This window comes from Monodelphis domestica, chromosome 8 (genome assembly GCF_027887165.1).
Source record: "Monodelphis domestica isolate mMonDom1 chromosome 8, mMonDom1.pri, whole genome shotgun sequence".
NCBI classification, from domain to species: Eukaryota; Metazoa; Chordata; class Mammalia; order Didelphimorphia; family Didelphidae; genus Monodelphis; species Monodelphis domestica.
The window spans coordinates 55,068,314-55,084,738 of record NC_077234.1 but is presented as its reverse complement, the minus strand read 5'-3'; the positions used below and the strand labels follow the sequence as shown (position 1 = coordinate 55,084,738).

The 16,425-nt window shown below is 34.8% G+C and overlaps 1 protein-coding gene across 1 annotated transcript in view; it reads left to right on the top strand.

The window, feature by feature from the left end:
• Positions 1 to 12,489, top strand: part of DIPK2A (divergent protein kinase domain 2A) — a 32,145-nt gene extending 19,656 nt beyond the window's left edge. The window contains exons 2-3 of the mRNA XM_001371975.4: positions 5,155 to 5,458; positions 9,525 to 12,489. Of these exons, the coding sequence (XP_001372012.1) occupies positions 5,155 to 5,458; positions 9,525 to 9,856 (636 nt within the window). The 3' untranslated portion in view covers positions 9,857 to 12,489. The remainder of the gene's footprint in view (positions 1 to 5,154; positions 5,459 to 9,524) is intronic.
• Positions 12,490 to 16,425: the final 3,936 nt, after the last annotated feature.

The window sequence follows — 16,425 nt, the reverse complement described above, 5'->3', positions numbered from 1 at the left end:
AATCAATCCTACCAATTTTCCCCATACACTGGAGACAGACCATGCTTGTGACCCACCTTGTCTTATCTCAGAGGGCAGAATCTCAGTCAGCTCTGACTGTGGGTCCCTGATTGTTGTTCACTTGCCCAGTCTGTCACCACTTTCCCTGCCCATCCAGGGCTAAACCACATATTTTTGAAGCTGAGCTTGTGTGTCTACTGATGAAAATCAATCTTTTTCATTGTCTTCTTTTTGAAAAGGTCTATCCATAAATGCAAAAACTCCTTAAAATGTTAGTATTACACTTGTCTTTGCTCCATACCTAAGTCTGTCAGGCACTCACTGGTATTCCACAGATTCTGGTGTTGTTTTGCTTGGCAGCAATTTCTACTACTACTAAGTTAATATGCTGGAAGAATTGAGCCTGTGTTACTGCCTTAAAATGTTTACCACTCAGACAAATCTTGCTTATCTATATAGTAAGTTACTAGTATGCAGTATTCTCTGTCCTGTTTGATGGTAGAAAAAGTTATTGTGACTATGAATATATTATGCTACAAACAATTTTACTTATTGTGATTAGAAAATAGAGTTCTGGTATATGATCAGAGTTGCTGCAAAGGAGATTAGGTAAGAGAATAACGATCTAAGAAAAACTCAAGTGCATACTGTGTATAAAAAAAGCAACTGCTCCATATCCTTTGCAGCACTTACAAACTGTATTTGATCCTTGAGAATATTTACAGGAAAGACCTTTAATTAAGGCTAACAAATGAATTTATTCAAGTTGTTAAGGCAGACATAGCCTCATTTCATACCATTCTTTCCCTTCCTTTACCTCCCCTTTTTTAGAAGGCTTTTTATTTTGTCTAGGATGTTTTTATTTGTGCAGCTTGCTGCTTAGGACAAGTGCTTTTTCCTTTGGCTCTAGCAAGGATGATCAGAGATTTAGAGCTGGAAGAGACCTCAGATGCCAATTAGTCACACCTTATTATTTTATATTTGAGGTTAAGTGATAAGGTCACACAGGTAGTAAATGGCAAGGGCAGGATTTGAACTTGGGTCCTCTATCAGATTAAATACCTTTTCTGTTATATGATAGTGCCTGTCTAGGAAGATAGGTATCTAGTCTTCCTTATATTCTAGAGATCACAGCTTTAATTACATTAGAATTTTAATAAAGTTTAAAAGGCTGATAGGGAGAAAACTTTAGGATCATAGGAGCCAAGATTTAGAGCTAGAAGCACTTTAGAGATTGTCTCAATGTTAATCCAAATTCTTTAATGGCACCTTAAATAGTCAATAATTAAAGAATATTATGAAGAAGTATATCACATTACCCCAGGGGAATGGTTTACAACATTTGTTTTGTTGAAGGGGTTTATAGACTAATAACAGGATTAGGCCAAGGTGACAAAGACAGTAGCATGTGGTAGTGCAGGTATTGGAAGCCTGCTCTGCTGCACAGTGCTGGCCAGTAGAGTCTGGGACAATGTGTAAGACTTTGTGCTAAGGGCATTCCCAATAGATATTGCATAGGACTTTCAAGTGCACCGTGTCCCAAACTCCACCCCAGTTCTAATGAACTGTTTCTATAGAGGCACCTGTGTCTTTCTAGACACCCAAATCACAAAGTCAGAGTCATCCCACATATTCATTTAGTTGCCAAACAAGTCTTGTTTTTTCTGTCCCCTACGGGGGGTTTTGATTTGCCCCCTTCTTTGCACTGATCACCTCCTCTGACTCGGATAGGTTCTACCCTTCCTGATCCATTCTCCTGTGTACCTCCTGTAGGAATTTATCTAAAGCGTGGATCTGACCAGGTCAAACTCAGCTCCAGAATTTCCATTGGCATCATTTTCCCTCAGTAAACCCAGATGAATTCCTCTAGCATTTAAAGCCCTTTACAACCTGACTCTAACCTACCTTTCTAACTTAATAATTGATTCATCCCTTTTCTACATTCTCCATTCCAGCCAGATGGGACTGTGCTCTTCCTCACTCAACATTCTATCTTCTATCTTTGTACCTTTGCACACGTGTCTCCACTATCAGGAATCCATTTACCTCTTCATTTTTTGCCTCTTAAAATTTCTGGTTTCCCTCAAAGCTCAGCTCAAGAGCTAACTCAACATAAAACCTTTCTTGATGCCCATCTCATGTGCTAGTGTCTCTAGAATTCAGAACATCTAGATTTAAATCTTGACTGTGACCACTAACAATGCCACCCTCCCATTCTGGTCTACAAGTTATTTCTTGTGTGAAGTGAGGTTTGGGCTACATGATTTCAAAAGTCCTTTTTAGCTTTTTTTTTTTACCTTTTCTGACCTAGAATTGATACTAAGTATCAACTCCAAGGCAGAAGAGCAGTATGGGCTAGGCATTGGGGGTTAAGTGACTTAACCAGGGTCACACAGCTAAATCTGAGGCCAAATTTAAACCCAGCATCTACTCTCTAGACTTGCCTCCACTGAACCACCCAGCTGCTTCTTCTCCCTCACCCACTTTTAGCTTTAAATCCCTTGTTATTTAGTGCTCCATTAGCGTTTGATCTTCTTGTACATGAGCTCTTTCTTGTGCCCAAATATCAGTGCTTTAGCATTAGTACCTTTAGCACCTCCTCATACTAAGCTTAATAAATACTCCATTGATATATTAATGTGACAATTTAAAGCCCTTTCCCCAGTAACTATCACTTTAACCAAAAATAATAATAGTAATAACTGTATTTAAATACATCTTTGCTTTTCAACCTGGTTTTATATACAAGGTTTGACCTTAGTAGTAATCCTTTGAAATGACTAGAATAGAGAGTGTACATTTTTTGCAGGTGGGAAGTATGGGGCTTCAGGGGACTTAATTATTTGCCTAATGCCACTTAGCTGTCTGGAGATCCTCTAATGATGCCAAGTTTTCTGACTCCCAATTTAGGGCTTTTTCTACTCCAAAGCCCTAAAATATTACCTATTCAGTAACTAGAATCCTAGCAAACTGGAACCCTTCCATTCCTTCTCAATTGGCATACTTCTTAGCCATGTTAGGCTTCCTCATGACAGACTTATATTTCATGGATACCAAAGGAACACTCAGGCCTCCACCTTACCAGTCAACCTTCCTGATTATATTGATCTTTTATTGATCCCATAAACTTCTTGGCCATCAGTCATCATTGGAAATACGCTTCTTTTAGCCTTCACTAACCATGTCAGTAAATTTAGTCTGCCCATTACATGTTGATCTTAAGGTGCTCAATACTTGCCCCATCATACCTATATATCTCATGTTACTATGAGGGCCAAGAGAACATGTATTTCAGATATATTGGAATGTAATTAATCTACTTTTTAATAATTTTAGTCCATCACATTAACATAGTTTTATATGAAATATTAGTTTCTATATTTTAGTTCCAGACAGGAGTAACAAAACAAAAATATCCTAGTATAAATTGATGTGTCAAACAACAAATTAACAAACCCTTTTACTACTTAAGGTAGAAATCTTTATTAGTAATATTTACTTATTTAAGTTAATTCTCAGATCTTAGTACATAAAAATAAGAGATTCTTAGAATCCTGTATAAAATAATACATTTCTAAGAATACCCTTTAGATATTATTCTAAGATGGCATCAAACCATGGTATTTATAAATATTCTTTGAATTATGTTTGGAGATTTTCCAAGTCTGAAAACATTAATGTGACCAATTTTAAGCTGTTAACCTCAAATCAAACTGTAAAGGTATAAATTTGTAAGTGGTTTTAGTGAATCTTTTTATAATGTTTATTCCTTTCAAAAATATTGAATACCTTTATGCTTTAATTTCTGCATTTTATTTATTACTTGCTACAGTGAGACACTATCCCAGAAGTGTCATTAATTAAACTTGGTAATTCCTTTATACGCAAAATCTACTACTGCACAATACTCTTTTGCTCATTTTAAATCCTATACTAATCCTCAACTGAAAAATATAAATTTAGTAGCAATATATATATATATGCCACCAAGTAGCTATCTGAAGCAGTTTTTAAAATTTCGGGTATGTAATTTTCTGGCATGTTGCATTTTAAGCTTTTGTATTAAGTTCAATATTAAAATTATAATTCACATTTGCATATTACTTTACACTTGACAAAGTTCTTTTTAAATATTCAGTCATCTGACTCAACTTTAGATGTTAAATGCCTATTATATGCAAAGCTCCATGTTGAGTAAGTAGGAGAATTAAATAAGATAAGGTTCCTTTATGAAGTTAACAATGTATAAGGAGCTAAGACACCTACAATATGAATATTATTACCACCATCTTTAATATTATTAATAGGGAATATTTTTATAATACTTCCTGTGTTTTAGGCACTATGTGAAATGCATAACATTATTTAATCTGATCCTACAGCAACCCTGAAAGGTAGGTGCTGTTATCCCCATTTTAAAGTTGGGGGAAATGAGGTAAACAGGTTAAGTGACTTGTTCAGGGTCACATATCTAAGTGTCTGAGGATAGTCTTCTTGACTCTAGGCTCAGAGCCTATGTAGCTTGGCACCACCTTGCTGCCAAAACTTAGGAGGCTGGTAAAGAAAAGTAAGGACAGCAGAAAAGTGGAGTCTTATTTGTGTGAAGTTGTATGGGGGGGAAAAGACCAGAAAGAAAAGGACTTAATGAAAAAGAAAGTAACAGGGCTCTATTCTTATTTTTTTCTCCTGTCTCCTTTGTCAAGGGGAATCTTTGGACAGGAAAGGAAGAATATGTGAACCCATTATCAGGAAAGCTTTGCTAGAAGTAGTCTCAAACTTTTGGCAAGTGTGATTTATGTTAATAGGAAAATTCCTTTAGAACTAAATACTATCACAAAGTTATTTCCTTGGTCCATAATAACAGTGATTTTATCTAGTGAAAAATATCATTTATAGTACATAAATAGACAAGTGAAACATGAGTTTTCATGCCCTGTATAAGGTAGTAGCCACTCTATGACAGTACCTAAGTTGTATTTTGTTTGAGCTTCTGACCTAAAAACGTGAAGACTTAACTATTTTATATAGTTCTAACATTAATAATTGACCTTGAATGTCTTTATTATGAAGCCATCAGAAAACTATTCCATGTGTGAGTAATATCTTTGTGATGCCTTTATATGTTGGATTTAAAATGCTTTACCTCTTTTACAGAGTTTTCCATCTGATGAGGGCTGGCCATTTGCAAAATACCTTGGAGCATGTGGGAGAATGGTAGCTGTAAATTATGTTGGTGAAGAATTATGGAGCTACTTCAACGCACCCTGGGAAAAACGTGTAGATTTGGCTTGGCAGTTAATGGAAATAGCAGAGCAGCTTACCAACAATGACTTTGAATTTGCACTCTACCTCCTAGATGTCAGTTTTGACAACTTTGCAGTTGGTCCTAGAGATGGAAAAGTAATCATTGTAGATGCTGAAAATGTTTTGGTTGCTGACAAAAAATTAATTAGACAAAGTAAGTACTTTTAATTTTATTTCCCTCTTCCTCAAAATTCAACTAGATACACATAAAACATTTTTCTCATTTGGTCTGTAGTTAGAACTCCTTAAATTAAGAGCCATTCTTTTTCTTGCTTCCTTTTTTTCCCACTTGTTTAAGATGAGTGGTATCAAACTTGCATGGGCACATCCCATCCACAACGCAAAGTGCTGCTGGGACCAGATTAACATGTAATTGGGAAACATTTAACAAAGTAAATAAAAATGCAGTTAAAACATAATGTTAATATATAATTTTCTAAGTCAATATGTGGCCCTTCTTGAGTTTGACACTTGCTCTTAGAAGACTACAATGGGTACTAAAATGGCTCCCTACTACCTGTGGTGGAGCTGATGGGTATTTGGATTTCTAAGCGGTTCTGCCTTTCTTCAATATGAAGGTTGTGTCGATTCCTCTGTACTCTTTAAGAGACCTTTTTTAAAAAAAGAAAAAGAAATGTAACCATATTGCATATCTGTGTGAATGAAGGAATTAAAATGCACAGAAAAATGCACTGAGCCCCTGTTCAGAAGTTAGAAGAACCAAGTTCCCCTTCTGGACCATACTAGGTCTTTGACTGCTCTGAGGCTATTTTTCTCTGGGTTAAATAAGGGACGTGGCTTTGAAGACTTTGGATCCCATTGAATTTGTACCATTCATTGATGATGTATGACGTGCAGGTTACAGAGCCTCCTCCTTCAAGCCACTTCTTGTTCATCTCTACAGTCTTTTCCATTGCTGATGTTTTTCAGTGTTCCAGTGAGGCATTTCAGGAGCTGAAATCTTACATCTTCCATGTTTGCATCTTGTGATCTAGTGCTTCCAATCCCCTCAAGAGGACAAATGGGAAAAGAGACTTTTGGAAGCCTATTGAAGGGAACTTTGATATATGTACGATACCTTGAGAAAGGCATTGCATAATTTTTAAAATTCCATTAAATATTTCTATTCAGGATATCATGGATCTTAAGTATAGATTTAAAACAGAAGGAAACCTTAGAGGTCATCTAGTACATTCCTTCAGTGTATAAGGAGAGAAATGAAGACCCAGAGGAGTCAGTAATTTGCTCAAGACTCATTTACGGCAGAATCAGAATACAAATTCTACTTCTCTGATAGCAAATTCATTAATCTTGTCTTACTATATCATGATGCCTATCATATTCACACAAAGTTGAATTCCTATCATAAAGAAACCTTGTTACCTCTGTTTTCATTTTTCTCATCATTTGATTAATCTTGACTTTTTTTGGATATTGTCATCTCCTTTTGCTTCATCTTTCCATAGGTGTTGCTTTTCATATAAATGCAAACTTTTGGCATAAAAGTAATAATCATTAAACTATTTTAAAACTTCTATAATTTCTGCCATTTAATTTTTTTTAAACTCATACCTTCTTTCTTAGAATTGTAAGAGAGAATCTTAAATTGTTGATACTTTTGGAAACTGTGTCCCAAAGTTTCCTTGTATCTGTTGATGTTTGTGAGGTAAAAACTAGTAGACTGGTTGCGAAGCTTTTTACCTCAGGGCTGTGCACAGTAATGGACTGGCTTTGGAGACATCTATCTATCTGTCTGTCTATCTATCTGTCTGTCTGTCTGTCTATCTATCTATATATGTATAGGTGTGTATATATATATATATATATATATATATATATATATATAGAGAGAGAGAGAGAGAGAGAGAAACTATTTTATTAATATTATAGAATTTGTAAAAGGTATAAGGATATAAAAAGAAGAATTTCCTATCACTAAGGGAATTTCTGTCTAATACCACCCACCATCTGATGCCACAAAGCTACACTTCAGTCCTGGAAACCCAGGCTACACTGCTCTCCTTATTCGAACTGAAAACCCAATTCTTCTAACTGAATAACCTATAACTAATATCCTTATAAAATGTATATATCTTCCTTAAAGTAGGTCTCCAACAATGATAAGTTTCAGTGTTAGTCAGTCAGAGTTGCCCTGACTAAGGCTTGACCTAAGCCTGCCTACAGTCTGGGTTAAAAGTCAAAGGAAAAGGTCTTTTTTTTCTTCTGTTAAGTTTAACACTGCTCATGAAGGCATTCCTCTCTCCAGAAGCTGTCACTCCAAAGTATTTCCAAAGGTTAGAGGAAATGTCTCAGAGATGATTTGGAGCAGCTCTGTCTTGGACCAGGCTCAGTCACAAGACTCGTGAGAAACTGCTCAGAATTTTCAAACTCAGAATAGTTAAAAAACAAAACAAAACAAAAAACACCTGAGGATTCTTAACAGAATCTCACAGAGACTCGGGCTCCAGGGCTCCAAACTGGTCTTTAAAGCAACTTGGTAAAGTTCTCAACTTATCAGAATTAATTACTTAATAATAATAATCCTAATAGAATCAGTGCTAAGTATTGGTTCCAGGGCAAAAGAGTGGTAAGGAGTTAATGCATTTAAGGGATTAAAATACATTTGGGGGTTAAGTGACTTTCCCAGGGCTACACAGGTAGGGCATATCTGGGGTCAGTTTTAAACCCAGGATCTCCTTTATCCAGGTTTGGCTCTGTACACTGAGAGACACATAGCTGCCTCTTCTGCCATTTAATTTTAAATTCAATATTTAAAATTAAAACTGTTCACATTGCTTTGAAGTATTGAGTAAATCTTCTTTGAAAAGATATCCATGTGTGTACATATGTGTGTGTTAATCAAATTCTGATTTGTAAGATACAGGTTTTTTATTTTTTAAAATTGCCTAAAATTTTAAAATTGATCATTATAACTGCTAGTAGTGATCTGAGAATAAACCCATTAGTATAACCTAACTTTTTATTTTTTAATTAAACCCTTACCTTCCATTTTAGAATCAATATTGTGTATTGGTTCCAAGGCAGAAGAGTGGTAAAGGCTAGGCAGTGGGGGTTAAGTGACTTACCCAGGGTCACGCAGTTGGGAAGTGTTTGAGGCCAGATTTGAACCCAGGACATCCCTTCTCTAGGCCTGACTCTCAATCCACTGAGCTGCCCCCTATAACCTTACGTTAGAGCTGCCCCCTATAACCTTACTTTAGAAAGGCAGATGTTTGGACTTATAACAAAGAATTTGGACTTGATTGATGTCTTGGCCAATATTCCTAAACTTTTTTTTTTTAACTTTTAAAATTCTTTGTTATAAGATATGGCCCACTGGGAGAAGGGAGAAGGGAGGAAGCATATATTGGGAAATGGATGTGGTGTAATGATACTAGAGATTTAACTTTTAAAAATCTATGTGCCTGGAGTCTTTATAAGACTTTTATCTTTCAAGAGAAGCAGAAGAATTTTGAAAAAAATTCCTATTCTGGATCTGATTCTGAAATAAAAGAAGGAACAGATTACTGTAGCAGAAATGATGGAAACCTTGGAGGACAGTGACCACCCAGTCTTAGAATTTGTGACAGAGAAGAAAAGGAAAACTTGTCATGTTTTGACATGCAATCTCAGTTTTTTGGAGTGCAGCTTTCGATGTTCAGTAACTCAATATCTAGGCTTAAAATTCTGTAATGCAAGTATAAATTGGGTCCAAAGATGTCATGTTTTGTAATTGAATTCTGTGAGAGCAAAGAATTACAAGGAAGAAAGGAGGGGAATTGGCTAAAGAAACCAATCTAGATACACCGAAGAAGTTTTACTATGGAAATGTGGTATAGCTCTTGAAGAATAGATCAGTAAAGACCAAAATGAACTGAATCTGGTTGATAAGAGCTAACTCTAAAATGTCTAACGTTTGGATTTCTTATTTTTGTTGTTTATGAAAATAGTGTCAGTGAAGGGGAAAATGGTATAGATATTCATACATACTTAATTTTTCCACCCTTTTTCTCTTTCCCTTTTCTTAGACTTGTAAACTTGGCTTCTTCTAAAACTTTCAATGAAACATGTACATGTGTCTAACTGCACACAGATGTATATAGTTTTTTTGCCTGTTCAAAAAACGATGTTACCTTCTTTGCCATAGAAGATGCGTAATCCCTGAACATTAAATAGTTGATAACATTTCACAGCATATTTTCCTTTTCCTTCTTTCACAGATAAACCTGAAAACTGGGATGTATGGTACGAAAGCAAGTTTGATGACTGTGATAAAGAAGCTTGCTTATCATTTTCAAAAGAAATTCTTTGTTCTCGTGCCACTGTGGATCACAATTACTATGCTATTTGTCAGAACCTCTTGTCTAGACATGCCACCTGGCGTGGCACTTCTGGAGGACTACTTCATGACCCACCAGGCGAAATTGCCAAAGATGGCCGATTAGAGGCCTTGCTTGATGAGTGTGCCCACCCAAAGAAGCGATTTGGCCGATTCCAAGCTGCAAAAGAACTGCGGGAATATTTAGCACAATTGAGTAACAATGGGAGGTAGTCCATGCCAATTTTCTTTTTCCCCTTTGACTAGCACTGGCTACAACTAAAACATCGCTTTCATGGAGAAATGAAATTTGCAAGATAACTTCAAAAGATAAAATTTAGTCTAGTAAATCTAATATGTTAACAATTCATCAAATGTGGAATTTCAAAAATATAATATGATGCTTCTCTGCAAAAAAAATACGTATCTTTCTTATGAAGATTTGAGCTACCATTGACTTTCTCCCCTGAATATCTGAGGGGTGGATTAGTAAAATTTGTAAAGCTATTGGAGAAATCTGATAGTTTAATTGGCTTGTGTATCAAAGGGTACTTGACATAATCTGCATTAGTATCACAGTTTTGTGAAGCTCTTGCATTTACTTGGAAAGTCAAGTTAGAATGGCCTGTTTTATAGGCCTCTTTTCCTCCTGATATGTGGGAGTTTTTTTTTTCCCTTCCGTTTTATGTTCATCTTATTAAATTTATATACATGCAGCTAAATGTAGGTATTGCATTTTTAAAAAAAATCTTTACTGGTTTTCATTCATGGCTGTGTGGTTCATATTTACTATGAGGGCAGGATTCCCGTGTCTACTGTCTTTTCAATTGGATATTATGTATATACCAGTTTGTTTTTTAACATTCTGAATATGTTATGAACTTTATTTTTCTTTCTTGTGTTTCTGTCATTGCAGCTTTCATAAGAGTGCTTCAGGTCAATTGGTAGTTATACAAATTTCTACCCACTATGCCAATAAGTATAATTGAGCAGGGAGTTCTTGGCATATGTTTCAAAATGTCTAAGTTAGATTGACTAGAGGCTTTAAGAAGAGCTTAGTAGGAAGCTACATTTTAAGATCTGCTTTTTAGCAGGGGAAGGGGAGAACCCTGAAATTTTTTTTAAAGGTGAATTAGTCCAGTGGAGTAAATAAAGCATATGCCAAAGAAACATTAGTCCCTAGGCTAGATTTAAAAGAGCATTTTTAAGTTCTTTAACTGGCTACCCCTAGATTCATTAGTCTCCTAGATATTTTATTTTTAAGATGTAAATTTTCTTCATTCCTTTTTAACTTTTGATAACTGATTTCAAAATTATTCTAGGGCTGTACATTTTAGGGTCATTTTGGTTGTTTGTGATTTTTTTGTGTGTGTATTTCCCTAAGATAACAAAATCATTTGAAATTACCAGTGTTTAATGTTTATCTAGTTCAGGAGTAGGCAACTATTTTAGTCATGAAGGGACTGCTGTAAATTTTTACTGTAGAAGTAAATTACATAATATGATTTAGGCTATTTAGCCAATCTGCCTACTCTCTCAACTATGGTATTCATTGCTTATATATAAGGATAATAGCTCCTTATATCACAGATGATAATGCTGTGTGGGCCACTTAAGACTGATAATCATGCTGTAAGTTGCCTACCAGTGATGTAGGTAATTTTAGCTCATTTTTGTTTACAGTACAATTTGGTACAGTGTCTGATATAAGATTAAATTTATTCTAAATGAGAAAGTGATTGAAATATGCACAACCAAAATAACTTCTTGAAAATTACAAGAACTTGGTTTTTGCATTCTTAAACAATTATCATTAGAGCTGTAATATTAATAATGAAAACAGTAGCCACTGTGTTTTTTACAGTATACTGCAAAAGCATGGAATTAAACCAAAATTGTGGCTTCATGATGGATTATTTTTGAGTACTGTATTGGAAACTTCTTTCAAACCAAATTAAGGTGTTTTTTTTTGTTTTGTTTTCTTTTTAAAGAGCAGGGTGAAATAGACTTGATAGTTCTGAAAATTTATTTAAATGTGAAAAATTAGATCATATTTGCCAAATATAAAATGAGTATCAATTATGCAAGTTTAGACTTTAAGTTTTTAAAATGTCATGATCTAGCTCTGTAAAACATTACTTAATTAGAGAAAATAATTTAAAAGCTGTTTTTGAAAATTCTGGAAGGTTTTATCATAAGTAAATTTACTTTATCTATGGCAGGCATTCACCCCATACTCAATACTTTTAAAAGTCTTCAAATAACATCTGCATTCTTGAAACAAAGCACCTTTTTGTTTGAAGAGTCTGTATCAGAAACCTTAGAATACCAGTGAAAATCAGGAACAAAAGAACTTGTCTTAGCATTGAAATTGATGTTCATTTTACATTTTTCCCCACAATTGATTTGAATATATGATTACTGAATGGTATATGAGAACACTGCCAGAAATGGTCGATAGTAAAGGTAGTTTTTCATAACTGCCATTTTCCCTTTTAGATTTGATGTGGGACTTAGTTCCTTTTGAAATAGGCTGATAAAGCAGATTATGAAAAGAAATTGGAATTTTAAAACTACAGGGAACAACTTGTATGTGAAAAGCAATAAATATTTTGTTCAATTTGCACCTATCAGATATTTATTATACAACAGCAGTTTATATTTTTAACCATTGCCCATTAATAGACAAACTCAGTAAAATATTTTTGAATGAGACATTTGGGATTTGTATGTGCATTAAAATTGTCTTTTGTACTGTTACTGTTTAATTTCAATATTTTACCAGAACTGTCTCCCTGTGCCTTTATATTACAAAGTTGTTTCTACAACTTTTAATGATCTTAATAAAGAATACTTTATGAATCTCACCTTTTTCAGGTTCATTATTATTTATGTTAAACATCTAAACTTAGTTTGAGTAAAAATAAATTATTTTTTCTTGAACTATATAAGGGTTTAGTGTTTAGGGTTTTTTCTATTACCTGAGCAAATAATTTAAGGGGAACTGTCTTTTAAAATAACTTTCATTTGTTATTTGCTTCTATTCTTTGAAAAATTTCCCTCTGTTATACACACACACACACACACACACACACACACACACACACACACACACACGCACACACGCACATACCAGTGATGGTGAACCTTTAAGAGGCAGAGTGCCAGGTCCCCGTCCCCCCCCCCCCCCCCACTGAGTGTCGTGCCCCAACCCATCCCTTACCCCAGATAGAAGAGGAAGTGCATGCTCCCATTGGGCTACTGGGCTGAGGGGTGGATGATGTGAAAAGATGTCATCAGGCATAGTGGAGAGGGGGAGAGGAGCAGCTCTACCCGAGTCCTTCTCCCTTTCTAGTTACAAACTGCCCACAGAAAACGCTTTGTGTGCCACCTTTGGCACCCATGACATAGGTTTGCCATTACTAATATATATTCTAAATATTAAAAAAGGAAAATTCAGAAACCTTTCTTTTTACCAATACATTTAGAACTTCATTGCTGTAGGTTAGAATTAAATTATACACCTTTATAATAAAGGTGGGATCAAGGAAGTTTGGAAAATAATTGGGAAAAACCCTTAATTTTAGATTTTTAGATTTCAAAAATGATTCATGAGTTATTTTTCTAACCCTTATCTTCTCTCTTAGAATTGACTGGGTATTGTTTCCAAGACAGAAGAGCATTAAGAGTGAGGCAATGGGGGATATGTGACTTGTCCAGGGTTTTATAGCTTGGAAGTATCAGAGGCTGGATTTGAACCCAAGACCTCCTATCTCTAGACCTGGCTCTCAATCCACTGAGCCACCCAGCTGCCCACATAATAGAGTTGTAAGAAATATAAAATATAAGCTAGCCTTACTCCTCATTTTTCTAATGAGGAACCTGCTACCTATAGAGATCACACGAATGGTGCGAGCAAGGTACATAAAGTTTTTAGAGTAAATTTAACTAAATGAACATTTATTTTACACTGGGGCAGTTTAGAGAGGAAAGAAGACAAGAGGCAGAGTAGTAGCACTGCTGGAAACACTCCATGAGATTGAATCCAGACTGGGTTTTGTAGGATGAAGTGGTGAGACATCTAGGAGAAAAGGGATGGTGAAATTTCTACTAATTTTTCTAATTACTAATTTCTTAAACTAATAACTAATTTTAGACAAATTGGATAATGAACTGAAACAAGCAATTTCCTTTTATCTTGCACCCTCTGAACTGTTGTAGGGTAGGAAGTGCTGTTCTGGGGAGCAATAGGCCAAGATCCTTCCCCTTATTTACTTTCAGATCTTAATCAAATCACTCTAGGATGAGACGTATTATAATCTTGTTACATATAATTAGACGTATTTCTGTCTGTACAAATATATAATTATAACCTATGCCAATTTTGAGATTTTTGTGCATTTTCATTTTATTTCTTGGGGCAAATTGTTCTGATCTGTGATCCTTTGACTTTCTTTCCTGTCCTATCTCTTTAGGATTACATTTTGATAAAAACTTTTAGATATAACTTCCATAATCTTTAAAATAACTCATATTTAGCAATAGCATAAATAATAAAAAATTTATTTTGTAGTCAAAATCTTTTCTGCCATTATCCTTGCCTCAAGCATTAAATCTACCTAAGTGGTCACTTTGTGAAGTAACTGAATTGTCTTAGTAACATTTTTCTTATAGAAGTAACAAATTTTGAATAGGAGCTCCCATACACTCTGCATCACTCACCATGGGTAGCTTAAAAAGAATAGGTGGTGATATAAATAATACACAATTTTGATTACAGAGCAAATAAAACTAGAAATAAAATTTTGGTCCTAAGGTTTTGGGGATTGACTTAATTCTTTGGCTAACATTTTTTAGAATCCAGTTAAGAGCAAATTAAGACTATGGTCATTTTTGAACACTTGTAAAGAGGGGAATGAGGTTGGTTCTTCTTTAGTCTAAAAACCAAAGCTGCATTAGTGAAAGAATAGAAAATTAAGCATCTCCTCTGTGTGCATCATTGAACTAGATACCATTGTGGATACAAAAGAAATGTTAGGTATTAACTTCTTTTAGAAGCAAATAATCTATTTGGAGTGGAATGGAAAAAATGATTTCTACAAAGATAATCCTTGAACCAGATGATTACTATGGATGTATTTTGGCATTCTCTGGAATAGGTAGTACTTATAAAACTAAAGGCCTTTCCATGATCTAAGCTCTGCCTTCAGGATCCTGACCCCCAATTCTGGATGACCTGGCCCTTATAATTATCCAAAAGATAGATCATTATGATCTAAAAGTGACTTAGCTACAATTACTTTCTTTCCTTTTGGGTGCTGTAATGGTAAAGTCCCTGGCCTGGGAGTCAAGACCTAATACCTAGTCCCACATATGCCACAGACTAGCCTTGGGATTTATTTCAAGTCTTTAAAAACTCTTAGGCTCAGGGCCTTGGATCCCGACTGATACTTCTAGCCCTAAAATCCCATGATTCCTATGAACTATCTTCCCTCAGCAATGTTCTTAAGCAGTTTGGCAATGATGTTTCAGTTTCTCAGATAAAGATCTCTTCTCAAATAAAGAACTTTGTCAAATTTATAAGAATATGAGTCATTCCCCAATTGATAAATGGTCAAAGTTTTTTGAATGAAGAAATCAAAGCTATATATAGACATATTAAAAATGATCTAAATCATTATTGATTGGAGAAATGCAAATTAAAACCACTTTTGAGATATCATCTCATACCTATTAGATTGGCTAAAATGATAGAAGGGGAAAATGACTAATTTTAGAGGGGATTAGAAAAAAAAATGGAGCACTAATACATTGTTGATGGATCAGTGAACTGATTTAGCCATTTTGGAGAGCAACCTGGAATTAAGCCCAAAGAATTAAAAAACAATATTCTTTGGCCCAGCAATACCACTATTAATTAGGTAAAGAGAGAAAAAGGAAAAGAACCTATAAATATTTCTGGCAGCTCTCTTTGTAGTGTCAAAGAACTGAAAATTGAAGGGATGCCCATCAATGGAGGAATGGCTAGACGAGTTGTGGTATATGATTGTGATTGAATACTACGTGGAAAGACTTTTGTGATATAATGAAGAATGAAATAAGTAGAACCAAGAGAATGTTGTACACAGCAAGAGAAATATCATGTGAAGAATCAGTGTGATCCACTAAGCTCTTCTGAGTATTATGAATATTCAAGTCAACTACAAAGGACCTATTAAGAAAGAGCTATCCACCTCTAGTGAAAGAACTGATGAATAAAAGTATTCATAATATGTTTATATATACGTGTGTGTGTGTGTAAAATGGGGTACTTCTCTAGTGTAGAGTGGGGAAGGGGGGAGATATCTGAGAACTTAAAAATATTTTTAAATTACATTTTAAAATTATTTTAATAAATATTTCAATATAGTTGATTACCTTTGTAATTGTATATATTTTATTTTGTACATTTGAAAACATTACTTTGAGAAGGGGTCTAATAGCTTCACAAATGTGCCATACTACACATAAAAATGGTCAAGCACCACTGTGCTGGGAGGTGCACTCACATTCAAATTTCTATAAAAGGAGCAGAAGGAAGAATTGTACTTTGCTGAGAAAAATATTTCTGAGAAAGAACTAAACAGTGTTTTAGTTGACTGTGCATACAAGAAAGTATTGTCACCCTTCCTTCAAGGCTATACATATTACATTCTCTAAAATGTAAAGCTCATGAAAATGATTGATAATCCTGCTTTCAAGGCTGATATTGTGTCCCTTGTTCTTTGTTGTAGTGTTTTTTTTTTTCTTGCTCCAATGCAGTT